This window comes from Myotis daubentonii, chromosome 6, assembly GCF_963259705.1.
Source record: "Myotis daubentonii chromosome 6, mMyoDau2.1, whole genome shotgun sequence".
Taxonomy (NCBI): Eukaryota; Metazoa; Chordata; class Mammalia; order Chiroptera; family Vespertilionidae; genus Myotis; species Myotis daubentonii.
The window spans coordinates 70,642,290-70,670,178 of NC_081845.1; the positions used below are offsets into that span (position 1 = coordinate 70,642,290).

Genomic DNA, 27,889 nt, shown 5'->3' on the forward strand with positions numbered 1-27,889 from the left:
CCTCATCAGGGAAGCAGCGTCCCACCGAGACCCAGCTATTATTCTCTTGTCTGTCTTTCCTTAATCCTTTACCCCACCTCCCCCGCCCCACCCAATCAGGATCACCCTTGGTTGTGCTGGTGTGGCACAAATGGCGCCTGAACAGTGACTGAGTTCTGGGACCAGGGCCTGAGTTTTGGCCGTAACAAATGAAGTCCGAACAGGCCTGAGTTCGGGGGAATTTAAAAAGTGGTCAGGTGAAAGGAGGCTCCAAGGCGTAGAGAGTAAGCTTAAAAAACCTATAGTAAGAAAATAAGAAGTTAAGCTTAAAAAGCAAAAATAAGAAGGCCAAAAAACAAAAATAAGGTAGGGAGCCGAAGTGTGGTAAAATTAGCTCGGTGTAAAACATGGGAATAATGCTTAATTGAAGTCTTTTTAAAGTCTAAGCCATAGGAAATAAGCAGTAGAAATAAGCGGTAGAAATAAGCTGTAGAAAATAAGCGGTAGAAATAGAAAATAAGTGGTAGAAAGCAAGTGGCAAGAAGCAAGCGGTAGAAAATAGGAGGTAGAAAAGAAGTAATTAGGAGGTACAAAATAAGGTAGAAATCTCCTAGGTTTTGTTTAAGCCACTGTAAAGCAGAAGATGGCTGTGGTTGATGTTTAAGGAAGTAATTTGTATTTCTGACCTAGATTGTAAGCTCTTGCAGCAGTTGCATTGTTTCTAGGCTTGTGCGACCAGATAGCTCCCTGGGACTTTGGGTCTGTGCAAGACGCCAGACTCAGAATCGGAAGTCTCCAGCTCTGCAGGACCTAGGGCTGCTCGTTTCCATGCAGCAGCGGATAAAGAAAGAAGCTGAAAAGGGATCAGACTTCCACCGGTGTGGATGAGGCTGATTGGACTGGGACTGGTACGGACTCAGGGCCGAGGTCAACTGCCCAAACAGCCTGATCCAGGGGACTGGTTTTGCATCAACGACATCTTTGCATCCGCGAGATATCAGCATGGAGTCAGCTGAAGAAGATGACGACTAAGGCCAAGCAAATGTTAGAAAAGCAAGTGGAAGCTATGCTAGCGTTGGTGAACTGTCAGTTTTCTGTAAAATCTTGCCTAGCTAAATCTAAGGACTCTGGGTGGAATATCCTGAAAACGTTAACATGTTTGTAGTTTGATTTTGCCTTGGTATTGCTTTGTTATTAGCCAGAGTTTTGTTCTCTTGTTAACATTGCTGTTTATGGTTTTTTTAATAGCCAGAAGTTTGCTGTGATATTTTGATGATGCTAAATAATTTGTTTAGGGTTTTTTTGGATAATGTAAATAGGCGTGTTTAAAGACAAAAGTAAAGGGGGAGCTCATAACCTGAATTTTAGCTCGAAACTCAAAGCAAAAAATCAGCCGAGAGATAGCTCATATCTCGAAAAACTCGTTAGTCGGGACACTCGTAAGTGAAGGCCCCACTGTACTTGTTTGCCTGTTCTTTAACATTTGTTTCTTTTAAATGTTGACCTTTTTTATACTTGTTTCAATTAAGCTCTATAACTTATAAAATTTAAGAAAAAGTGTAAAACAAAAACAAAAGAGCCAGACACAATAAGGAATGTTTCACTAGAAATGAATTGAAGCCATCGGTCACTGTTGGCCTCAGACTCAATGTTGCATGTGTGGGCAATGACTCTGACAGGCACAAAATGTAAACTCGGGAGTATGAGTTTTGCCACTAAAAATATTTTTTATTGAACTGTGGTAAAAAGGTTACAGTTGAACAAAAAGTCAAAGAATGTAAATGTGAAGCTCTTTTTAATCAAATCTGTATTGTCATTTTTTTCTGAAAATTTTATTAATCAGAATTACATGGTATGTTCTTTAAAAAAAAAAGATATGGAATGGTCAAGTACACAAAGCACCTACATTTTTCTCATTTTTTTAAGTAGCCTATTTTCTCTGTTTCCTTTTTTTTGGGTGGGGGGGGGGGCAGGTAGGGCAATATATTAAGAGAAACAGTCTCTTCATAAGGCAGTCAATTGTTCTCAAGATTTTTTTACATGTAATAAAACATGAAGGAAGATCTTCCATATATATTTAAGGAAATTTTGGCAATTAAATTCACCCATGTAACTTCCACCAAAATCAAGATTACAGCATATCCATCACTCCAGAAAATTTTCTTGAGACCATACATAGTTTATTTCCTCCTACTATTTATTGGTCTTTTTAAAATTGCATTTTTGTAATCCACTCTGGGCAAATTATTAAAAAGATAAATACTAATACATTCATGTTTCAATATGAAAAATGGATGATTATTTACATATTGTGTTCCTTTTAACAAAGGATTTTCATGGAAATGTTTCTATTTTGCCTTTTATTATCTGTATGGACATGTGATGCACTGATATTATCTCTATTTCATACATGAGGAAACCAGAAGTTACATAGATTGATTTTTCCAATGAGATGTTATTAACAGAAGCAATGTGAATGTGAAATTTAGAACTTTTTTCTCCAGTACTTTCTTAACACTTTCTATTATTTCTAAACATCACCTACCATTCTTTGTTATCTCAGTGATAAAATAGTTGTTCAATGCTATGCTTTTTCTTTACTGAGAGTCTCATATCTCCAAGTAGCTAGGAATTTGTATTTTTAATTTTGTTTGAGGTCATTTCTTTATTTCTCTTTTTTTTTGTAAGAGTTATTTCTTCCCAAATAACTATAAATGTCAAAGTGGCTTTGATTATAAATAATTCTCAATTCTGTAAAACTATTTTGTCATGAAAAATGTAGGAAAATTTAAACATAATGTGCACACATCCTGAATGCACCTTAAAATATTAAATATACAGATATTTTATTCTGAAGATCAGAGCTTTGTAAAGATTACCTAAAGTGGCTACAGAAAACAGCTCTCCATATTCTTAGATGCCTATGAAAACATTAACTATTTATCTTATGTATGTTTTATCAAGTTGATTTCCTTTCACATATTTGTTTATTTGAGTCAGTTTCCCTTACTAGACTATATTTACCAAGGTGCTCTAAATAATTTGTGAATATTTTAAATGCATGCGCTGGGTTTCATTGATTTCCAAAATAATAGGATAATTGAAATGTGGAAAAACCTTACACAAAAGTTAGAAATCCAATTCATTCAAAAAACGTTTGTGCAAAGTTACCATGTTATGTTATATTTTCATGCAAAATCAGTTTAAGAGATGTCCATTTGAATATTCCTGTATCTCTTGCAAGCCATTCTGAGAAACATGGCCCATTATGTCTCCCAATGTCCCATATTAAAGAGTGAAACATAAATATTTCCTTAGACTTCAGTATCAAAAAGTATTTTGCCTCAGCAGAGGAAAACATGCTTTCTTTTGTCAGAAATTATGCTATGTTTAGCCTAAATATTCCTCATGGTTAGTCTTGATTTTTAAAGGAAATTACAATCAGTGAATGCCTTATTATAAAAAAAAAAAAATGCAAGTACTAGATTTTGAGAGTTTACCTTTTTTTTCTTTTTCAAAAATTTTAAACATTATATTTGTACTTCTTTTTTCCTGAACAAGACTGTATCCATAGATTGAAGGCACTTGAGAAATTAAATAGAACGCTTAATAAAAGAAATTATTTTGGGTTTACCTCACATAAAATATATGAGGATTCCAAACATTTCTCTATTTTCCTTTACAATACATTGGAGGTTATGATTTTATAGCATCATGGCAGGTCATTAATCCTTCCTCACTTTATACAATGATTGAGAGTAAAGCTATTGTTTTAGCATTCACCATGCACTTAGAATAAAAATGGATATAAATGGCTCTCAAATATTTTTAATTGAAAATTAATTTAGAAGGAAAAACAGCTGATATTTCAGAGAATATACATACTGAACCTTGTACCAGTATTCTCTTAATGTTTCAAACACACCTTTTGTATATTGTTGTTTTGTTTTGTTTTATTTTGGATGTTTTTGCTATTCCTTCTGCCTAGAATGCTATCTACCATTTTTCTTATATCACACCCTTCTCCTCAAGGCCCCTAAGATGGATATCAACTTAAAATGGTCTATAAAAATATTTCTTACTACCCAATCCACAGTCCCATATATATTTTTTTTTATCCAGACTTGTCATTGCAGTTTTGTTTTATTTATTTGTTTATTTGAGTCAGTTTCCCTTACTAGACTATACCAAGGTGCTCTAGTTCATTAGAATGCTACGGTGCACCAAGCAACCTGCTTCTTCAAGACATCTTATGAGATTTTGTTGAGTGTATAAATTACGTACTCTTTATCCTGTTAAAGAAAATTGCCGGGAGCCGGTCCATGCTTGCTGTTTCAAGGGACCTGGCATATATGGCATACTGTTCTTAATATGTTTGCTCACCTTCTTGGCACTATGTGTTTTAACCAAGGTCTCTGAGAAAGGTTGTTTTCCCCAGGTAGGGATTTTCCCCTGAAGTTAGGGAGGGAATAAAACCCCTCAACTAAGTGCCAGGCGGGTAATTAATCCCTTTAACTACGAACAATCATGCTTAAACTACATAATCTTTTCTCCCTGGAATGGAGATAAGAAACGCCCTAACCTTTGTAATAGAGATTGATAGGATTGAATCAACTGGTATAAATACAGTTGTAACAAGACAGAAACACTCAGAACTCAGAACACAGAAATCATGAGACAGAATTCAGAACTCAGAACTTAGAACAGAATCAAGAAGACAGAGCCTACACGGAGCCTAGAGACAGAAGAACTTCGCTGGAGAGAGCATGCCGGAGGATCCTGGAGAGGGACTGGCCTCGGAGCCTAGAGACAGAGCCTAGCAGGAGAACATGGCAAGGGATCCTGGACTGAACCTGACTACAGAGATTGGCAGGAGAACCTGACTGGAACCTGGACACTGAACCTGACTGGAGAGCCTGGACAGAACCTGGCTGGAGAACCTAGCGAGGGAACATGGCTACAGAACCTCGCTGGAAATCCGAAGCAGAACCTCTCTGGAGATCCGGGCTAGAGATCCTGGCTAGGCTGCTGATCAACTGAACACTATCTCCGTGTCTTTCCTTCTTCGCCGACTCCGTCCACACCTTTGGGAACCCCTGGACCCGCTGGGGTTGGACCCCGGCATATGGCGCCCGAACAGGGACCCCCTAGGTAAGCGCCCTGCACTCGGGACGGATAGGACTCCACCGTAGGAAAAGGGTGGATAGTCTTCACCGACTCCGTCCACACCTTTGGGAATGCCTGGAACAGGATTCCCCTAGGTAAGCCCCCCCTTGAAGACCCCCACACTCGGGACGGATAGGACTCCACCAGGGTGCTACAGACCCCCCTATAGAGGATAAATAGGGTAAGAAGGTGGATAGTACAGAACTTAGATTGAGAAGATGTGCCATACTGAGTCCAAAGAAAGAAGACTCTGTATTGATCCTTAGATTGAGAAGACGTGCCATACTGAGTCCAAAGAAAGAAGACTCTGTATTGATCTTTAGATTAAGAAGATGTGCCATACTGAGTCTAAAGAAAAAAGACTCCGTATTGATCTTTTAACATATATGCTTGTTAGCAGAGGAATTAAGGTTACTCCCAGTCAGACAGAACATTTTATACAAGAAATACGTCCATGCTTTTCTGAGGAAGGAAAGGTGCCAGAAAGGTAAATGTAGAGGCATGGGAGAAGGTAGGCCCAAGGAGCCTTATCCTTAACCCCACTGCAGCCTTTCCACCCCGGGAAAGTGCAGGATTGGCAAGCTCTCCCTGGGGTGATAGATCAGGACTCAGGTAATAGGAGAAAGCGCCAATCCTACTCTTAAAATGGATACAAGAGAGCGTTTGAGGTTTTTCTTTTTAATGCCTGCTTTTAAAAAATAAAAAAGGGGGAATTTGCCGGGAGCCGGTCCATGCTTGCTGTTTCAAGGGACCTGGCATATATGGCATACTGTTCTTAATATGTTTGCTCACCTTCTTGGCACTATGTGTTTTAACCAAGGTCTCTGAGAAAGGTTGTTTTCCCCAGGTAGGGATTTTCCCCTGAAGTTAGGGAGGGAATAAAACCCCTCAACTAAGTGCCAGGCGGGTAATTAATCCCTTTAACTACGAACAATCATGCTTAAACTACATAATCTTTTCTCCCTGGAATGGAGATAAGAAACGCCCTAACCTTTGTAATAGAGATTGATAGGATTGAATCAACTGGTATAAATACAGTTGTAACAAGACAGAAACACTCAGAACTCAGAACACAGAAATCATGAGACAGAATTCAGAACTCAGGACTTAGAACAGAATCAAGAAGACAGAACCTGGCTGGAGAACCTAGCGAGGGAACATGGCTGCAGAACCTCTCTGGAGATCCAGACCAGAACTTGGCTGGAGATCCGGGCTAGAGATCCTGGCTAGGTTGCTGATCAACTGAACGCTGTCTCCGTGTCATTCCTTCTTCGCCGACTCCGTCCACACCTTTGGGGACCCCTGGACCCGCTGGGGTTGGACCCCGGCAGAAAATAATGAAAAAATATGCATATACCTAGTCATTTAATAAAACTTAGGTTGAAATTGAAATTTTTGGACTACTAAATATTGTTGTCCTGATTGCTACAAACTTGCTTACATTTAGAATGCTATCAGACATTTATCATACTACTAGAGGCCTGGTGCACGAAAATTTGTGCACTCGCAGGGGGGGATCCCACTTCCCAGCCTGCACCCTGACTGTACTCGCAGTCCAGGAGCCCTTGGAGGATGTCTGACTGAAGGCTTAGGCCCACTCCCCACAGCGAGCGGGCCTAAGCCGCAGTCAGACATCTTAGCGCTTACTAGCCTCTGGTCGGCTTGTGGCTGAGCTGCGCTCCTCCTGTGGGAGCATACTGACCACCAGGGGGCATCTGCGGCCCCACCTCCCTCATTGCCCCTCTGCTGACGCCAGTCACCGCTGTCCCTCTATCACCATCCCCTTCCTCTGCCCGCTGGCACCCACCTTGGCTGGCCTAGTGCCACCTGCTTGCCGGCCCCGCCCCCCACTGACTGGTTGTTCTGCCATTCGGTCAATTTACATATTAGGCTTTTATTATATAGGATTTTCAATCAGTGGATCCCTCTCTAGCACCAACTCTTAGAGAGAGACACATATTGCTATTTATTTCATTTAAATGAATCTGATGCCAGTTATTTTCTTTTAGAGAAACAGATCCCTTGAAAAGAGAAATTCTTCTTGTCTGCCTCTCTTGGCTATTAAAATCAAATTGAGTCCTGAATGGTATGGCTCATTTGGTTGAGCGCATTCCCATGTACAGAAAGGTCACTAGTTCGATTCTGGGTCAGGGCACATGCCTGGGTTATGATCTCCATCCCCAGTAGGGAGCATGCAGGAGCAAACCCATCAATATTTCTCTCTCACTTTAATGTTTCTCTCTCTCTCTCTCTCTCTCTCTCTCTCTCTCTCTCAAAATCAATAAAAATATATTTTTAAGAAAATTAAGTTGAAATTGCTTTCCTCAGAATTTGCATTTTCGCTCCCTTGTTTTGAGAATCCCACATTCTTTCTGCTCATTTGTATTTTCTGCTTAGGCTTCACTCTTTTTCTATTAATCTTAATATATCTTTAGTGGATTGATTATTTCTTCTCTGATTGCATGTATTCAACTTTAGGTTTTCTCTTCTCAATAAACTTACATTGATCTGGGTTCAAATTCTAGCCCTAACATTTTTTTTCTAAATACTTTTTAATATAGATTAATTTTTAGAGCACTTTTATGATTACAGAAAAATTGTGCAGAAAATACAAATTTTTTCCATATAATCTCTTTTTCCATTCATGCACACAGTTTCTCCAGTATTAAAAATGTGCATTAATATGGTATATACTATGATAAGCATCTTTCATTAGTATGTTACATTCAGTATCATTGCTAAGCCAAAATTGTTACATTACTACTAACGATAGTTCATAGCTTATATTAGTTGTCATTCTTTGTGTTATATAATTCTATACTAGTAATTTTTGACAAATGTATAATTTCATGCATTCACCATTTTAATATCATACAGAATACTTTCACTGCCCTAAAAAATGCTCTGTGCCCCATCTATTCATATTCCCCTCTCCTAAACCTTGGCAACAATGAGAATGTCACCTAGATGGAATCATATAGTATGTAGTTGTTTTTTTTTAGAATGGCCTTGTTCACTTACTGATATACATTGTGTTTCCTCTGTCTTTTTTATAGCTTGATGCTCATTTCTTTTTGTTGCTAAATATTCCATTTTGTAGATATACCACAGAATTTTTTTGAAGGATATCTTGGTTGATTTTAAATTTTGCCAAATATAAATAGGCTTTTATAAAGGTCCATGTGTAGTTTCTTTTTTGTGTGTATACATAGATTTTCAACTTATTTAGATTAATATCTAGCAGTGTGATTGCTGAATCTATGGTAAGGCTATACATGTTTAGCTTTGTAAGAAACTGTCAAAACTGTCTTTTTTGCTGTTTTTTTCCTTCTGTGTTCTTGAGCAATTTGGAGTATTTATTGAGGATCAGTCTGATTAGCTTTAAAATAAGAAGTGTGGTACGTATTTTTCAGTCTTGTTGAAATAACATGCTTATGGATCTTAACACAGTGTTTTGCATGTAGGACAAATTCACAGATATTGATTTCTTCTGTTCCACATTCCTATACATAATTCTATTCCCCAGCATTTCCAAAAGCCCTTCTTTTTTTTAGAAATTTTCTGCCAACTTTAGGGAACGATAGAATGCTCTACTGGAATTTTTACCACCACTTGGAATCTTGCCAATGTTTATCTTTAAACATTATTTGCCTGGATTATTGTCACATGTGCTGAAATTAGAGTTCAATCTTACTTGCCAATGCTGGTATATTAACACATAATAATGTCAACATTTATCAAGATTCATTTTGGCAGTCATGGGAAGGGATTAGTTTCTTCTTAAAGATACCAAAGAAAGACTACCAATGGTTTTATATATTGAGGTATTTATCAAAAAGCAAATGCAAAGGCATACAAAGAGATATCCCCAAATTTTAAGTTAATAAAGACCACATATGATGACATTAAAAATTTGTAAAACCTAGAAAACCAAACAAACTGTAGATTTTAAAGAAATACATACATAGCCTGGCCAGCATGGCTTAGTGGCTGAGCGTCGACCTATGAACCAGGAGGTCACACTTTGATTCCAAGTCAGGGCACATGCTTGGGTTGTGGGCTCAATCCCCAGTATAGGGCATGCAGGAGGCATCCAATCAATAATTCTCTCTTATCATTGGTGATCCTCTCTCTCTCTCCCTCTCCCTTCCTCTCTGAAATTAATTTATAAAAGAAATACATACATAAATAAAATTGGAAGACATATTTGGAAATGATAAACCATATTTCAATGTAGTGTGTTCTGAAGAAATAATAGAAAAAATATGATAGGGCAGGGATTCATAAAGAACTTAAATTAGTTTGGGAATACATTTCTATTTTATCTAATTTATTTGTTTATTTTTATAGACTTTTTCAATTATAGTTGACATTTGATATTATATTAATGTCAGATATATAGCACAGTGGTTACACATTTATATAACATATGAAGTGATCCCCCAGTTAAGTTTTGCACTCACTGGACACCACACATAGTTATTACATATTTGATTACATTCCCTATGCTGTACTTTACGTCCCTGTGATTATTTTGTAACTGTGAATTTGCACTTTTTAAAAATATCTTTATTGATGTCAGAGAGGAATGGAGAGGGAGAGAGATAGAAACATCAATGATGGGAGAGAATCATTATTTAGTTGCCTCCTGTACGCCCCCTACTGGGAATTGAATGTGCAACCCCAGCATGTGCCCTTACAGGAATCAAACCATGACCTCCAGGTTCATAAGTCGATGCTCAACCACTGAGCCACATTGGCTGTTCAATTTGTACTTTTTTACCCTTCACCTTTTTCTGCCAGTTCCCCAAACCTCCTCTTACCAGGCAACTATTTTATTCTTTGTACTTATGAGTTTGTTTCTCCTTTTTTTTTGTAAGTTTTTTTTTTTTTTATTCCATATATAAGAAAAATCATGTTACTTGTCTGTCTCTATCTGACTAGTATTTCACTTAGCACAACACCTTCTAGGTCCATCCATGTTGTTGCAAATGGTAAGATTTCATCTTCTTAATGTCTGAGCAACATCCCATTGTATTGCCCTAACTGATTTGGCTCAGTGGATAGAGTGTTGGCCTACAGACTGAAGGGTCCTGGGTTCGATTCCAGTCAAGGGCATGTACCTTCGTTGCGGGCACATCCCCAGTAGGGGGTGTGCAGGAGGCAGCTGATCGATGTTTCTCTCTCATCGATGTTTCTAACTAACTCTCTATCCCTCTCCTTTCCTCTCTGTAAAAAATCAATAAAATATATTTTAAAACAAACAAACAAACAAAAATCCCATTGTATTTATGTACTACATCTTCTTTATCTATTTGTCTTTTTATTGGAGACTTTAATCCATTTACATTAAAAGTAATTATTGATAGGTGTGTAGTTATTGCCATTTTATTAATTTTTTTTTTTGCCTTTTTAGTTGAATATTTTATTCTTTTTTTTTTTTCTCCTCTTGTATGTTGGTGGCTTTCTGTAGTGCTGTGTTTAGATTTCTTTGTATCTCTCTTATAGAGTTTTGGTTTGTGGTTACCATGTTTTTTATATACGCCAAGCTATGTTTATGGCAGTTTATTAAGTTGATGGTTGCTTAAGTTAGAACAAATTGCTACCATTTTTCATCACTCCATGTTTATGTTTTGTTATTATTTTTTTTTACTTACTTTGTGTATGTTTGTATATATCCCGTAATTCCCTGTTGTAAAAAACAAAGGGCTTTAAGTCTGAATTCAACACAATCTGTAGACATAAAATAGTCCTTAGCCCATAATTGATTCTATTCACATCTATTCCCTTCTATTCACATGAAATGTCTGAAATATAGGCACAAGTCTACAATCGTACATTCAATTTAATTATTTTGTTCTATATTTCAAATGCTACAAAGTATAATATTGACCCAATAAGTCTAATTGCTTTATAACTGAGTAATTAAATGATTGAAAGTAAAAAAAAATAGCAATTAGACTCATTTGATCAATAGTATACACTGTAGCATCTTAATTACTCTTTGGTTGTTCCATATTCTTATGCTGAATGTGTCAACATGCCAACAAACTACCTTATGGTGGCAAAGTGATATTAGCTATCCTGGCTTCACATCAGTACCCATAACATCAAATGAAAGAGAGAGCATCATTTCTGGAGTCTGCCTCATTACCATGATAAAGGATACCTCTTACAAGACCTCAGTAAGTGTCACTACTTTTTGACTTGCATTGCATCCAATGCCCATGTTAAAGCAATGCTAATTATTTAAATCCTAGGTTTCTAAACAAAATACTCCAGGAGACTGGTAAACTTGGCTGCACACTAGAACCACTTAGAAAATGCTAAGACCTGTTTCCACACTGACAAATTCAGATTTAATCTGTCTTGGGTGCACTCTGAGCTTCAGGGTTTTCAAAAGCTAATAGGTGATTCTAATATGTTGTTAACGTTAAAATTCACTGTCTTTGATCAATCAGACTCACACTTGGCATGGATTAGTATCAGCATAGCATTAACTTTCCATTCAGTGTGTGAAATAGAATGGAGAGTATAGATACCTACATAAAATTAGTTACATGAAGAAATTGCAAGGGAGAATGGGTACTAACATCCACACTACTTTCCCAGTTCAATATTATAACATCTATAATCTGTAATTAAAAATAAAAAACTTTGGAATAGGAAAATCAAATTATAGAACTAGAGTTTAGGATACTATAGATGAATATAATAAAGTATATTAAATAAAACTCTAAAATGCTTTAGAAATTTATATATGAAAATAGGAAAAGCAAGAAAACATTCAAAATTTCAGTATATTGATATTCTGTTAATAAAAACATATGTATAGGGTGACCCAAAAATGTATAAAAACACTGAATAATTATAAAGACAGTGTTTATTAAAATACATTTCATTTTCAAAATTGAGGTATCAGCTGTTAAAGTATGTATACAATTTGGGGGGACACCCTGTATATAAAAATAAAACTTACTTAAGAAGAAAGTTAACAAATATTTAGAGATATAAAAATTACTAGAAGCCCGGTGCACGAATTCCTTCACAGGTGGGGTCCCTCAGCCTGGCCAGTGAGCAGGGCCTATCAGGCCACAGGAGGTTGGCCAGGGGAAGGGGCCACAGGAGGTTGGCTGGAGGTCCTGATCATGGTCATTTGGACTGGCGGGCCAGGGGGAGGGACTGTGGTAGGTTGGCTGTGGGAGCGCACTGACCACCAGGGGACAGCTCCTGCATTGAACGTCTGCTCCCTAGTGGTCGGTGTGTGTCATGGTGACCAGTTGACTTGTCGTTCGGTCGTTCTGTCATTTGGTCAGTTAGGCTTTTATATATATACTAGGGGCCCGGTGCACGAAATTCGTGCACTGGGTGTGTGTGGGGGGGGTGTCCCTCAGCCCAGCCTGCCCCCTCTCACATACTGGGAGCCCTCAGGCGTTGATCCCCATCACCCTCCAATCGCAGGATCGGCCCCTTGCCCAGGCCTGACGCCTCTGACAGAGGCGTAGACCCCCATCACCCTCCGATCGCCTGATTGGCCCCTTGCCCAGGCCTGACGCCTCCGCCAGAGGTGTCAGGCTTGGACAGGGGACCCCCATCTCCCCCCGATCACTGGCTCTGACCCCTGCCCAGGCCTGAGGCCTCTGGCCCAGGAATCATGCCTGGGCAGGGGCCCCCCATCTCACTCTGATCGCTTGCTCCACCCCCCGCCCAAGCCTGACACCTCTGACCCAGGCTTCAGGCCTGGGCAAGGGGACCATCATATCCCCCCAATCCCTGGCTCCGCCCCCCACCCAGGCCTGATGCTTCGGCCAGAGGAGTTGACCCTCATCACCCTCCGATCACCAATCACTGGATCGGCCCCTTGACCAGGCCTGAGGCCTCTGGCAGAGGTGTCAGGCCTGGGTAGGGGACCCCCAGCTCCCCGTGTTGCAGGCTCCACCCCTGCCCAGGCCTAACGCCTCTGGCCTAGGCGTCCAGCCCGGGCAGCGGGGACCCGCAGCGGCAGCAGCCCCGTGACCGTGGGCTCCGCTTTAGGCCCAGGCAAGGGACCCCTAGCTCCCGGGACTGCCAGCTTCAACCGTGCCCAGCTCCCATCGCTGGCTCCACCCCTACTTCCTGCTATCACTGGCCAGGGCAGCAAAGGCGCCTGATTGTCCAGTCATGGCTGGGGGGCAGGGCAAAGGCGGCCCTGGGGCCGCCTTTGCCCTGCCCCCCAGCTCTTAGCTCCCCCCTGGGTTTCCGATCACTGTCAGTGGCAGGGGGCTTCTTCCTGCTTTCCCTTTCGCCTCCCTGCATTGTGCCTACATATGCAAATTAACCGCCATCTTGTTGGCAGTTAACTGCCAATCTTAGTTGGCAGTTAATTTGCATATAGCCCTGATTAGCGAATGAAAAGGGTATCGTCGTACGCCAATTACCATTTTTCTCTTTTATTAGATAGGATAGATTCTGGGTTTATTATTTCATTAAAATTTAAAATTAGCTTCTTTAAGAGCATCCTATCTAATAAAAGACAAATAGGGTAATTAACCATACCTCTGATACGCTTCCCATTAGCTAATCAGGACGATATGCAAATTAACTGCCAACCAAGATGGCGGCCGGCAGCCATGCAGCTGAAGCGAACAGGAGGTTTGCTAGCTCCAGTGATGGAGGAAGCCAAGGTTCCCCACCTGCTGTGGCCCGGCTCTAAGCCTGAAAGCAACAGCTCCAAAAGCAACTATGTTTTAATTATAGAAGCCAAACAAACCCCAGATACTGCTTTCAGCAGCCGAGGCCTCAAGCTGCAGCAGGGCCTCAGAGCTGGAGCTGGCTCTCAGCTCCAGTGACAGCCATAGAAGGTAAATAAATCCCAGAATAAAAAAAAAAAGGAAAAAAAGGAGAAGTTGGGGGCTTCAGTCAACCGCCAGCCTGAAAACGGCCCTCAGCCCCTCACCCAGACTGGCCAGGCACCCCAGTGTGGACCCCCACCCTGAAGAAGGTGTGACCACCTGCATACAGCCATCAGCCCCTCACCCAGACTGGCCAGGCACCCCAATGTGGACCCCCACCCTGAAGGGGGTGCGACCAGCCGCAAACAGCCATCATCCCCTCATCCAGGCTGGCCAGGCACCCCAGTGGGGACCCCCACTGTGAAGGGAGTGTGACCAGCTTCAAACAGCCATCAGCCCCTCATTCAGGCTGGCCAGGCACCCCAAGCGGGACCCCCACCCTAATCTGGGACACCCTTCAGGGCAAACCAGCCGATCCCATCCGTGCACCAGGCCTCTATCCTATATAGTAAAAGGGTAATATGCAAACTGACCCTAACACCAGAAGGACTGGGAATGACTGGTCACTATGACACACACTGACCACCAGGGGGCAGATGCTTAATGCAGGAGCTGCCCTCTGGTGGTCAGGGTGCTCTCACATGGGAGGAGCTCTGCTCAGCCACAAGCCAGGCTGATGGCTGCCAGTACAGTGGTGGTGGTGGGAGCCTCTCCTGCCTCCTCAGCAGCACTACGGATGTCCAACTACAGCTTAAGCCTGCTCCCTGCTGGCAAATGGACATCCCCCGAGGGCTGCCGGGCTGCCAGAGGGATGTCTGATTGCCATCTTAGGTCCAATCCCCCAGGGAGCAGGCCTAAGCCAGCTAGTGGTCATCCCCCAAGGGGTCCCAGACTGCGAGAGGGCACAGCCCGGGCTGCGGGACCCCCTCCCCTGAGTGCACAAAGTTTTGTGCACCGGGCCTCTGGTCTATAATAATAAAAGTGTAATATGCTAATTAGACTTGGCAGCTGAACAACCTTCCAGACATCATTTCAGACATCCTTTCAGACAAAGCTGTGGCAGCAGGGGCTGAGGCAGAGGCAGTTTGTGGCGATCAGGCAGGCAGGTGAGCAGTTAGGGGTGATCAGACAGGCAGGCAGAGCAGTTAGGGGTGATCAGGTAGGCAGGCAGAGCAGTTAGGGGTGATCAGACAGGCAGGTGAGTGGTTAGGGGCAATTAGGCAAGTAGGCAAAGTGGTTAGGGGTAATCAGGCAGGCAGGCAGACAAGTGGTTAGGAGCCAGTGGTCCCGGATTGTGAGAGGGTGCAGGCTGGGCTGTGGGACCTCCCCATCCCCCATGCAAGAATTTTCTGTACTTGGCCTCTAGTATATATATAACACTCACACTCCTTTTCATTTACTTTTAAAGGAGATATCAGTTTATAGGGAGAAATATGTGAAACAGATGATGGAGAAGGGAAAGGGGAGAGGGAAGGGAAGGCAGAGAAATCTCTTGTAAAATTGTCCTTCAAGGATAACCTGTCTCACAGGACCTAGGTGGAGCATATATATAAATATCACCCTATTTCCTCTCTCAACCCTTATGTACTTGGTTAGTCAACTCTTGGAAGCTTGGAGAAATTGATGGTGGTCTAACAATTAACAAATAACAATTAATAACAATTGTTATTAATAAATAGCAATTAATATGAAAACCAGTCAAAAATATCAATAGCTCAGAGAAATGAGGACACTGCTAAACTATGTGCTTCAAGTAAGGTCACAACACTAATCTTGTTCTGCAGGACGGCCTGGAGGCACTCTTTTATCACAGAGATGATATATGCTTTCAGAGGGGCACTGATTTCATGCAGAAGCTTAGTATTGATCATCCCCTATGGGCCAGGACTGATTATAGGAGATGCTGTTACCAAAATTGGCTCCCTGTAAGGAATGGTGATGATAGGATTTTGGAATTTAAAAAGACCAGGTGATTTTCTAAATAACCTTTAGAGCAAATATGACCAATTATAACGATCACCAAGATTAGAGAGGCAGTAAGGGGCACCCTGGTCCTCGAAGAAGCATGGTGACACATAATAGAACACATTGTATCTAGGGCAGAATAGATTAATGGGTAACAAAGATGTTTCTCAATCTACACAATCAAAATAAATCAAGAATGAATAATTTGGAGGCTGAGGGAAGCCTCTCCAGCTACAAATAATGATCTCGTGCCCGGGTTTCATATCCCAAACTCACTGGTTAAAGGCGAGGTCAGGTGCCCAAGAGAAAACACCCTACAACAGCACATCAAGATATAGTAATGATTCCACCAACAGGATCTGTGGCCATTTACTTCTGTAGCTACATTTAGGAGAAAAAAGTGCAAACAATTTAAGGCTGTTGGTTGTGAATTAAATTTGACATTGATAGCTAGGTTTCTGAAGCTTCATTGCCCTGGTTATAGAATGGGGGCATATGAAGAAAAGGTTATAAACGCACCTGACCCATACATAGCTCAATGTGTTCTCTGGTTCCAACTGTCATTTCCCCAGTTCCTGAATATATGAATACACCTGTGATATCATCATCATTATCAAGGTAACAAACATATCCATGTCCTCCCAAAATTTCCTTGTTTTCTTATGTTTTTGTGGTCTGTGTATGTATATGTGAGTAGATAGGTGTGTGTGTTGTGATTAGAATACTTACATGGGATATCTCCTCTTAATATATTTCAAAGTACACCCTACTGTATTATTAGCTACTAGATGCCCGACACATGAATTTGTGCATGGGTGGGGTCCGGCAGGCCCTCCCCAATGGGGGCCAATTGGGGCCGGGATGGCGAGGGTGAAGGGATGCGGAAGGTTGGTTGGCTGGCCCCGCTCTCGATCAGTTTGAGGGGGTGATCGGGGTGGGGCTGGCCAGAGGGAGGGACTGTGGGATGTTGGCCAGCTGGAGTGGGGGGGGCATGGGAGGTTGAGGGGGGGGATTGGGGCCTGTATCAGGAGGGTTGGCTGCTGCAGTGTACGTCACAGCGACTGGTCATTCTGGTCGTTCCGGTTGTTCCACTGTTCTGGTCACTTGGCTTTTATATAGATAGATAGGTGCTAGAGGATGCCTTCAACTTAGGACTGAAACCCTCATTCCCCAAATCCTGGGAATGTTGGTGGCTGATAGCTATGAGAATTGCCCTCGGCTGGAAAGAGGCACTCCTTTCTAGGGGGACAGCTCACACCCAATGTTTGGTTAATGCAGGGACACAAAGAATGAGCCCCTGCTCCTAGATCTGAGATAATTCTGCTCTAGAGCTCCCAGTTGGTTTGGGGAGTTTCCATAGTCTTTCCACTGCATTTTGTCTTCTGCTTCTGCTTCACTCTGCATCTTTATTTCTCCCACAGATGTTTTATTTTCTTTTAAAAAAGCTTTATTGTGATATAAATATCTACAAAAACAGTGCACACATTTCAAAAGCATTCCACAGCAAACTTCCAGCATGCCAATTTTCATCTCAGAGTTTGATTTCTGGGGAATTCAACCTGTAATGCATTCACCATGACTGAGTGCCAAATGCTTTTATTTTACTTCTATAAATATATACATTCAAGAGTACAAACATATGCCTTCAAAGTTCTTTGTTTCATTGCTTACAAAAGCAAAAAATAGCAAATAACATAAATGATAGTAAAAGGGTACTAGTTATAGTATCTGGAGTCATTGAAATAAATTATATATTTTTATGTAATGAGTTGGAAAAATACTCATTTCAAGGTATCATTGTATAACATATAAACTATAATATATAAATTGGATTTCCACTGAATTATATGTTAGGATATATGCACTTTTGTATATATAGAAAATCTTTGGAAGCACAAGAGACAGTATGGAGTATAGAATAAAAACATATACTCAGAGGGTCAGGTGTTATGGATTCAAATGCCTTATAGTAGTAGCTGTGTAAACTTGAGCAGGTCACTTTTCAGAGTTCTAGTTTCCTAAGAATGCATGTGATAAAATATCTTTCTCAAGGAAGAACTAAATTAACTACTACCTGCAAAATATACAGACATACCTGGAATAATGGGCACATTGGTTATGATTATTATTATAAACTAGAGGCCCAGTGCATGAATTTGTGCACAGGTGGGGTCTGGCCAGCCTGCCCTGATGGGGGCTGATTGGAGCCGGGCCAGTGCGGGGGAAGGGACATGGGAGGTTGGCTGGTCGTCCCCACCCTCGATCCAGCTGGTTGGTAAGCTGCAGTGGGCGTCATAGTGACCAGTTGTTCAGGCATTCTGGTTGCTGGCTTTTTATATGGATATATTGAAGAGTGCATTGAGTGGGAAGTGGAAAATTATAGTTTTAATACAATTTTGTAGCAGTAACTTTTTTACCTTGGAGCATGCCATAGACTTAGAATACAACAACGTTTTTTCAAACAGTGGTTTACATTTTCTCTTAATTTTGAAGGCTCCTTTAATTCTGTAGCATGGATGAGCAGTCCATATTTCTTATTTTTCCTTTTATTTGTTGTTTCATCTTTTACATATAGAGATCTATCTAAGCATGGTATCTGCCCATATAGAAGATAAGCATATTTTGTATGGGTTCCCTCATGCCCCTTGCTGTAATTTTTAGGTCATCTCCATCCTTTAATTTCACCCATAACAATCTTCTTGTGTGCTTTTACATATTAACATTTTTTTTAAATTTTTTTAAATATATTTTATTGATTTTTTACAGAGAGGAAGGGAGAGAGATAGAGAGTTAGAAACATCAATGAGAGAGAAACATCGATCATCTGCCTCCTGCACATCTCCTACTGGGGATATGCCCGCAACCCAGGTACATGCTCTTGACCGGAATCGAACCTGGGACCTTTCAGTCCGCGGGCCGACGCTCTATCCACTGAGCCAAACCGGTTTCGGCAACATATTAACATTTTAATGGTGTTCTTCAGGATGTTCTTTAATACTGCTTTCTACTTTTAATGCTCACTAATAATGGAAATCTTTTATTTGAAATAAATTTTAGCAGTCTCAGTGAGCTAAAAGTTTTTCCACATTTTTCTCCAAGAGGATTGCAGCGGTTAAAAATATTAGTGAACATCTTAGAATTCATTGTTAATGTAGTTTTATTGATGATATATCAGACGGTATAACTAAATGAATGAATAGGTAAATGAATGAAATGATAAAATAAAGAGTGAATGACATAGTTGAGTAACCCATATATTTTTTTATTTCTTCCTTTTTCCATGCCTCTCATTTTTAAGACATTAAAACTATAGTACATATTTTATGGTTTCTGTCTCATAATTTATTTTTCAGCTAATAGTTTTGGTTGGAATTTTATTTTTCATACAAGTAATGGCTGCAACAAACAACAGGTGAACTAATTTTTATAAGAAAAGATCTTTTAAGTTATATATACTGTTACTCTTGTATTTATATGTTTACAGCCAACAAACCTGGTATAGTTGTGCAAAGTAGGTTCAAACATAGATAAGTATTGCAGAATAATATTTAATTATTACATACCAATATTTGTAGTAAAGTAAGCATATAGAATGGTTAATATTCAGAAATTTGAATCTACTACATTTTTAAAACAATGAATTTCTTTAATGAATTATCTTTTTTCCTCTATTTTATAACAGTGAAGTCTACTTTACTTTCTGTCATTAGCTTTGGTATTTTAAATCAACATTTAAAATTGAAATATTGTTCTTACTTAGAAAGAATTCAATGTATTTTATGTTAATACATTTTTGGTTCACTCACTAGGGAAGACTGAATTAGAATATATTAGTCTATCTTTAAGCACACAGTTAGTTTTCGGGTATTTACTACTGGAAATTGTACACTTGAAAAGTTATACAGTTGTGTCTATGATTGTTTATTTTAATTCATAAAGACTGCTTCTAGCTGTGAGTTTGGAAAATCTTGGCAGATTAGACTGAATCCCGAATTACTTTATGGTACAACCTAAAGATCAGATTGAAACTCTCACATAAAAGTAGTTTTCCATCTGTCAAAGACTAGTTTCTCTGACATGTACCAAAGCAAATTCAAATATAGGCTTGTGTTGGTCTGATTATTAGTTACTGGTAGTGACTTTGTTCCTTGGAATTTATTTTCTACAAAATATCCACTCATCTTCATAGTCCTCATCTTGGCATCATTAGTCCTATTGACATATGGCCACATGCTTTCCGGAGGATTTGATACTTGTAAGGACACCACATGAAATCTTGGGCCACCTGTTATGTGAGAAGATAAAACAAACCTTCAGCACATATGCTAAATAGTCAAGAATTTTGGGTTATTCACAATTCTCTTAAAGTAGTCCAATTGAAATCATGTACTCATGAAAGAACATAAGAAAAAGAAAAATGTAAATATTTATGCAACACCCCTTAGAAATAAAGTGACTTCAAATAAAATAAATGCACTGAAGCTATTTTATTGGGATTTTGCTATTTCTAACTATAACATTATTTCACAAAATGTTGAATAATCTTTCAATGAATTTCTGCAAAATAGAAAAAAAAAAGGAAGGGACAAAGATATCTGGGTTTCAGTTCTCAAGTTTGCCTACCACAGGACAAATGGATTCTTTACTTTTAGTTTTGGGCACTTCCAGCTATCCCTTCTGTATAGTAAGAATATGAACTTCTGCCCTGGCTGGTTTGGCTCAGTGGATAGAGCGTCAGCCTGTGGACTCAAGGCTCCCAGGTTCGATTCCAGTCAAGGGCATGTACCTGGGTTGCGGGCACATCCCCAGTAGGGGGCGTGCAAGAGGCAGCTGAATCGATGTTTCTTTCCCATTCAAAAGAAATTCAGGTAAGTCTATATAATTCCAACTGAAGATCATATATTAATCAATATCTATATTTTCAACATACTATGTGCATGAGAATAAAAATATTCAGAAAATTTTTACACATCAAGAAATAAAAACTTAATAGTAGGCAAAAACCGTTAAATATTTATAATACAAGATAGTCATGTGATGATTTCCTAATGGGTGTGGCAACCAAATTTCAAAGCAAGGTGAAACCATCTGCAGGATTAGTGAATAAGTAATAGTACCGTCTTTTTTGTAAAATAATCAGTTCCATTAAGGGATATAGGAGATAATCAAAGATGAAGAGAGTAACACCATAGAAAAAAATTTTAAGTTAAAGGGTAGCCTCTAAATAATTATTCTGTGGTAACAGGCCTAAACAAGGACAATCTAGGCAAATTAAAGCAAATAGCCACCAAAAAAGTCATTATATTTTAGAAAGGAAGATAAAAATATCAAGGATTTTTATTCATTCTTAAAAAAAAATAACTTTCCTAGAATAATTTTTATATTTCTAAGGTATGAATTATTTTATTTGTAAAGCTTGCCTTTGGCAAAGATACCGTACTAAGAAATATTCATTTTGCCTCATAGCAATCACTTTCTTCACACTACCAAATTAAAAAAAAAAATTAGTAAAAAAAAAATTAGCTGTAAAATCTACATTTTTTTTTTAAATATTGGATACAATGTTATGGAATTAGTAACTACATTATTAGTCAACTATATCTAAAATTACCATTTATAATAATTTAATATATTATTAATTTCAACAGGTATCATATCTACTTATTATTCATGTTTTTCCTTTTTTAAAAATTTCTTTATTGATTAAGTTATTACATATATGTCCTTATCCCCACATTATCCCCTGCCCCCCACCCCCCCACTCATGCCCTCACCCTGCTGTTGTCTGTGTCCATTCGTTAGGCCTATATGCTTGCATATAAGTCCTTTGGTTGATCTCTCCCCCGTACTCCCACCCTCCCCTACCTTCACTCTGAGGTTTGACAGTCTGATCGACGCTTCTCTGTCTCTGAATCTGTTTTTGTTTATCAGTTTATTTTGTTCATTATATTCCATAAATGAGTGAGATCATGTAATATTTATCTTTCTCTGACTGGATTATTGCACTTAGCAAAATGCTTTCCAGTTCCATCCATGCTGTTGCAAATGGTAAGAATTCCTTCTTTTTTACAGCAGCATAATATTCCATTGTGTAGATATACCACAGTTTTTTTAATTCACTCATCTGCTGATGGGCACTTAGGCTGTTTCCAAATCTTAGCTATGGTAAATTGTGCTGCTATGAACATAGGGGTGCATATATCCTTTCTGATTGGTGTTTCTAGTTTCTTGGGATATATTCCTAGAAGTGGGATCACTGGGTCAAATGGGAGTTCCATTTTTAGTTTTTTGAGTAAACTCCATACTGTTCTCCACAGTGGCTGCACCAGTCTGCATTCCCACCAGCAGTGCACAAGGGTTCCTTTTTCTCTGCATCCTTGCCAGCACTTGTCATTTTTGATGATAGCCAGTCTGACAGGTTTGAGATGGTACCATATTGTCGTTTTGACTTGTATCTCTCTGATGATTAGTGACTTTGATCATGTTTTCATATGTCTCTTGGCCTTCCTTATGTCTTCTTTTGAAAAGTATCTATTTAGGTCTATTGCCCATTTTTTTATTGAGTTGTTTATCTTTCTGTTGTTAAGTTGTATGAGTTCCCTGTAAATGTTGGAGATTAAACCCTTATTGGTGGTAACATTGGCAAATATGTTCTCCCATGCAGTGGAATTTCTTGTTGTTTTGTTGATGGTTTCTTTTGCTATGCAAAAGCTTTTCATTTTGATATAGTCCCATTTGTTTAATTTCTCTTTAGTTTCCAATTGCCCTAGGAGCTGTATCGGTGAAGATATTGGCTTGGCATATGTCTGATATTTTGCTGCCTCTGGATTCCTCTAATATTTTTATGGTTTCCCAACTTATGTTTAAGTCCTTCATCCTTTTTGAGTTTATTTTTGCGTATGGTGTAAGTTGGCGGTCTAGTTTCATTTTCTTGCATGTATCTGTCCAATTTTCCCAACACCATTTATTGAAGAGACTGTCTTGACTGCATTGTATGTTCTTGCCTCCTTTGTCAAATATTAATTGAGCATAGTGGTTTGGGTCAATTTCTGGGTTCTTTATTCTATTCCATTGATCTGTATGTCTGTTCTTGTGCCAGTACCAGGCTGTTTTGAGAACAGTGGCTTTGTAATACAGCTTGATATCTGGTATTGAGATCCCACCTACTTTGTTCTTCTTTCTCAGGATTGCTGTAGCTAATCAGGGTCTTTTTTTATTCCAGATGAATTTTTGGAAAGTTCGTTCTAGGTCTGTGAAATATGCCATTGGTATATTAATGGGGAGTGCATTGAATCTATAGATTGCTTTGGGTAGTTTGGGCATCTTGATGATCTTGATTCTACCAATCCATGAACACGGTATGTTCTTCCATCTGTTTATGTCTTCCTCTAGCTCCTTTCTCAGTGTCCTATAGTTTTCTGTGTATAGGTCTTTTACCTCCTTAGTCAAGTTTATTTCTAGGTATCTTAATTATTAATTTTAAGCGCCAGTGTACGCTAGTCATTCAACTATCTCCTCTCACTATATTGGTGTTCTCTGTATTTATTAAAACAGAATGGGCAAGATATTCCTGGGGCTTTGACACTGAAAATTAAGTTATTTACTTAGTGTTTCTTTTCTTTTTAATTCTTTCTCCCTTTTCATCCTCTCTGCTTCCTTCCCTTCTCCTTTCCTTCTTTTTATCCTTTCCTTTTTTTTTCTTTTTAGCCAAATATCAAGAAGCAAGTTAGATGTTTCAGTAATGTAATATTCTTTTCATGTAACCTCAATGAATCTGTCAGTAAAGGAATTCTTTTCTGAAAATTATACTTCTAATATCCTCTATGCCTTGTCTCATGCTTCTTTTATTTGTTAAACAGTACATTTACTCAAGACTCGGCGCTCTGCCTTGCCCGCTGACTGACAGGGGTTCTGTCTCTGAACCTGCCCAGTTTTTGGTTGACTTCCACTCAACCAATCAATGAACAATCTTCACATTTAACCCCTATTGGCACAATTCATTCATTATTTCCTGTCCATTTCCATTATTTGCATAATACTTATGTGGAAAACACTTTTTTCTGTGTTATCTGTCAGAATCCCCCTGCTCTTACTAGTAGTAGCAGAACTTACTAGTAGCCTAGTTTGCTGGAAGATGTTTGACTAAAAATGCGATTTTAAGTCAAATATTTCTAAGAGAATGACAGATATTGGATGGCTGAGGCTTAAAATGAGCTATAGTTTGTGATGTACAGACAAGATCCAAATGCCTTAATTTTTATTTGTTTGCTTTCTCTTAAAATTTCTCACATTACTCATATATCAATAGGAAATATGTTTTTAAAGCATACAAAAATTGAAACAAAGATGCTTAACATAAAGGTGCATCTTATTATAAATATTCTGGTCATTATACAAATCACATGTTGCTAAATATTTTGAATTAAATATCACCTAAGGCTTATAAACAGTGATTCCAATGGTAAAATTTATTTTACATAAAATAAATAATTGAGAAAATTTTCGCAATTGGTAATTCATCTCAATAATTGCTAAAATTGAAATTGGTAGCACATTTGTTCTCTGATATGTCTCAGTGCCTAACTATATTAGAAATTCACCAAATGCTTCCTAAATTGTATTTCAGCCAATGTAGTCAGTTTTGTAGTAATATACATTAAATTGTCCCAGACAATCAGGCAAACTATTTTTAAAGTATGCGTCATTTATTGATCTTGTCATAAATAAAAATGCCACATAGTCCAATGTAGTAATTATATTGAAAATGCAAAGAACACAGTTGAACCAGCATTGTTCAGATATCTCAAAATTTTATTTCAGCTGTGAATGTACATTCGGATGCACTGGACAAAACTGTAGTGAAGAAATAAATGAATGTGACTCTGACCTGTGCCTGAATGGAGTTCTTTGTCAGGAGTCTACCATCCCTGAGCAATTTGTATGCCTGTGCCCACCCTTTTATACTGGAAAATTTTGCCATCAACACTATAACCCCTGTGATCCACTCACTGACCCCTGCAGGAACAACTCAACATGCTTGACTTTGGTGGATGGAAATCATTATTGTGTGTATAAAGAAGGTAAGAGCTTATTTTTGTTTTGTTTTGTTTGTTTTTCTCTGTGGATGATGGCTTCTTAAGAATGGGTGAGAGAACAACTATACACCATTGGGGGATGTGGGAGTATCTGACTTCAAATGCAGGCATATAAGCATACTGGGGGAATAATATAAAAAGTTAACTTAAATAGTAATAGAGAAAAGGGAAAGGGTGAAACTTTGTAGCTTTGGGCTCTCTCTCTCTCTCTTTTTTTTCTTTTTCTCAAAAATCCTCTCATTCTTTGCTAACAGTTTTTCTTTCCTGAATAATCTTGTCCATGTATTGTTACTGGCAATACTGTATAATCTAGGGCAACTGTTTTCAAATGGTGTGCTGCTGCAGGCACACTGGTGTTGCCATAAGAATTTTTAAAACATGCAATGCCTGGCCCTAGCCAATTTGGCTCAGTGGATAAAGCGTCGACCTGCGAACTGAAGGGTCAGGGGTTCGATTCCGGGGCACATACCTTGGTTGCAGGCTGGATCAGGGCTCCTGTGGGATGCAACTAATCAATGTGTCTCTCACATAGTTTTTCTCTTTATTTTGCCCTCTTCCTTTCACTCTCTGTAAAAATCAATGAAAAATATCCTTGGGTGAGGATTAACAAAACAAAAAACAAAAAAAAACAAAAAACAAAAAACATGCAATGCCTGACTATTTAGTCAGGGACACTGGTCTCTTTCCCTTATACTGTCAAACAAAAAAATGACAATAGCCAACACAACAATACCTAGCCATCTTGTGTGAATGAATCAAAATTATACCTACTTTGGGGGAGGGGATCAGATTGGCAAATAATAAAAAATATATTTTTGCTGTGCTGGAGAATTTTAATAATTAGTTTCTGCAGGCCACAAGATGAAAAATATTGGGTATTGCTAATCTAGCTGTAACTTTTCGCCTGGAGCTATCTATAAACATTACTTCTTTCTGCTTAGGTTAAAGGTCAGTGCTCACATCCTACTTGCTGCACAAGAACTATTACCACCTTTAGTAGTAATGCTTCTGCCATAAAACGAGCATATCATATTTTTTATTGTAACTGGAATGTGTCATAAGCACAATATGAAAATCACATTGTGTTTGGAGGTGTGCAACTATTATTTATTTCATAGTCACTCATGGGTGCTTGTTTCTTTTCTTGTTACTGGCTCTACTAGGAGCACTTTAAAGATAAGAATGATACTTATTTAATCTTCTGTCCAAAAAGGCCAGCTTAGGCTCTATCAATTAATTATGTACTTGAGTCAAATCTATTTCTGTTTGTTTTTACAAACTGTTCAAAACGTCTTGGTTACATAAGGTAATCTATTATAAGAATATAGAGGCAAGTCTTTGCACCTGTGTACACAACAGAAACTTCTGAGCCTTCGCAGGGATTGTAACTAGGAGCAGAAAAGTCATTAGTAATTGTATTTTGCAAAAATAACATGGATATAGAGCATATAATGTGGGCATATAAGGCATATGATAAATGTTTTTAGGAATGAGGCAGGAAAATCAAGACAGGTTAAAATGTGAGGCGAGCATTTGATATCCTGCTAACCTCAGTAACTATGAAGTACATGATTTAAATGAATAAATTTTCTTTTAACCAAATATTGAGAGTGAAACTTTTTGAAAAAATAGTCAATAGCAGACTACTTTTATTCAGCAGGATTATTCCATTGTGCTTTACATCTCCTACAAATATATTCTCAGAATATAAGTAATATATAAATATTTAATGAAGGGAAGCAGTATATTTTCTAAAGCTAAATAAAAACTCTTCTATTTTCAACAGAGATAATTTTTCTACAAGATAGGCATGGTTTTTCAAATCATATTTTCTATAATTCATTTGCAATTCACAAATGCAGTCAGTGAATTTATATAATGTAGTGAGAGTCCTTTCCCGTTGTGGGAATAAGTTCAGAAATATCATAAAATGTTATCATCACCTATCAACTAGATAAGATTTTTCACCCTCTTGAGCATCTACAAAAATATCTCAGGGACGATTCAGATTTTACTACTATATATAAGTAAAATCTTGTATTTCTTTTTGGAATTTCATTATTCTGCTTAAGGCTTCCAGAGAAATGTGACTAATGAAATCAATGATTTGGCTAGAGTGGCAGGTAGGTGCAATCATTTGTGTGTTTATCCCTTTCTAATTGTGATCCAGTGCATAGATATTTAAAGTGCAAATTATTTATGCACTTCAAATATATAATCAAGAAAAATAGTTTTAAACGAAAAAAGTGTTTATAAGAAATTGTAAAAGTAAGTTTATGTGAAGTCTAACTGTAGTAAAAATGTTTACCTATGTTGCCTTTAATAGTTCAACCTCTGTAGCTAAAATATTATGATATTACTTTAAAAAACTTCCTCAGAATATTAAAAGGAGGCTGACTGAAATATTATAGAAATTATACCCTAATTTGCTTTGATAGTTGTTAATATGGTTGAAGGCCTGGGAGAGGGGGTGCAGGGTGGAGGGGATCATTGGGTAAAAAGGGGGGGCATCTGTAATACTTTCAACAATAAAGATCATTTTTTTAAATTATATTTTTATTGATTTCAGAGAGGAAGGGAGAGGAAGAGAGAGATAGAAACATCAATGATGAGAGGGAATCATTGATTGCCTTCTGCACACCCCCTACTGGGGATCGAGCCTGCAACCTGGGCATATGTCCTTAACAGGAATCGAACCCAAGACCCTTGAGTCTGCAGACCGACGCTCTATCCACTGAGCTAAACCAGCTAGGGCTAAAGATAACTTTTTTTTTAAAAAATAGAGCTATTACAAATAAATAAATAAAAGGCAGATATTCCAGTAGAAAAATTGGTAAAAGTTATACTTCAAAAAATCATAGACATGGCCCTGGCTCGGTGGTTCATTTGACTAAGAGCATCATACTGATATGT

General features: G+C 38.6%; 1 protein-coding gene across 1 annotated transcript in view; it reads left to right on the forward strand.

Moving 5' to 3' along the window:
* EYS (eyes shut homolog) overlaps nt 1–27,889 on the forward strand; it is a 1,266,634-nt gene that overhangs the window by 376,577 nt on the left and 862,168 nt on the right. Inside the window, 1 exon segment of the mRNA XM_059702239.1 lies at nt 24,702–24,961. Coding sequence (XP_059558222.1) covers nt 24,702–24,961 — 260 coding nt within the window.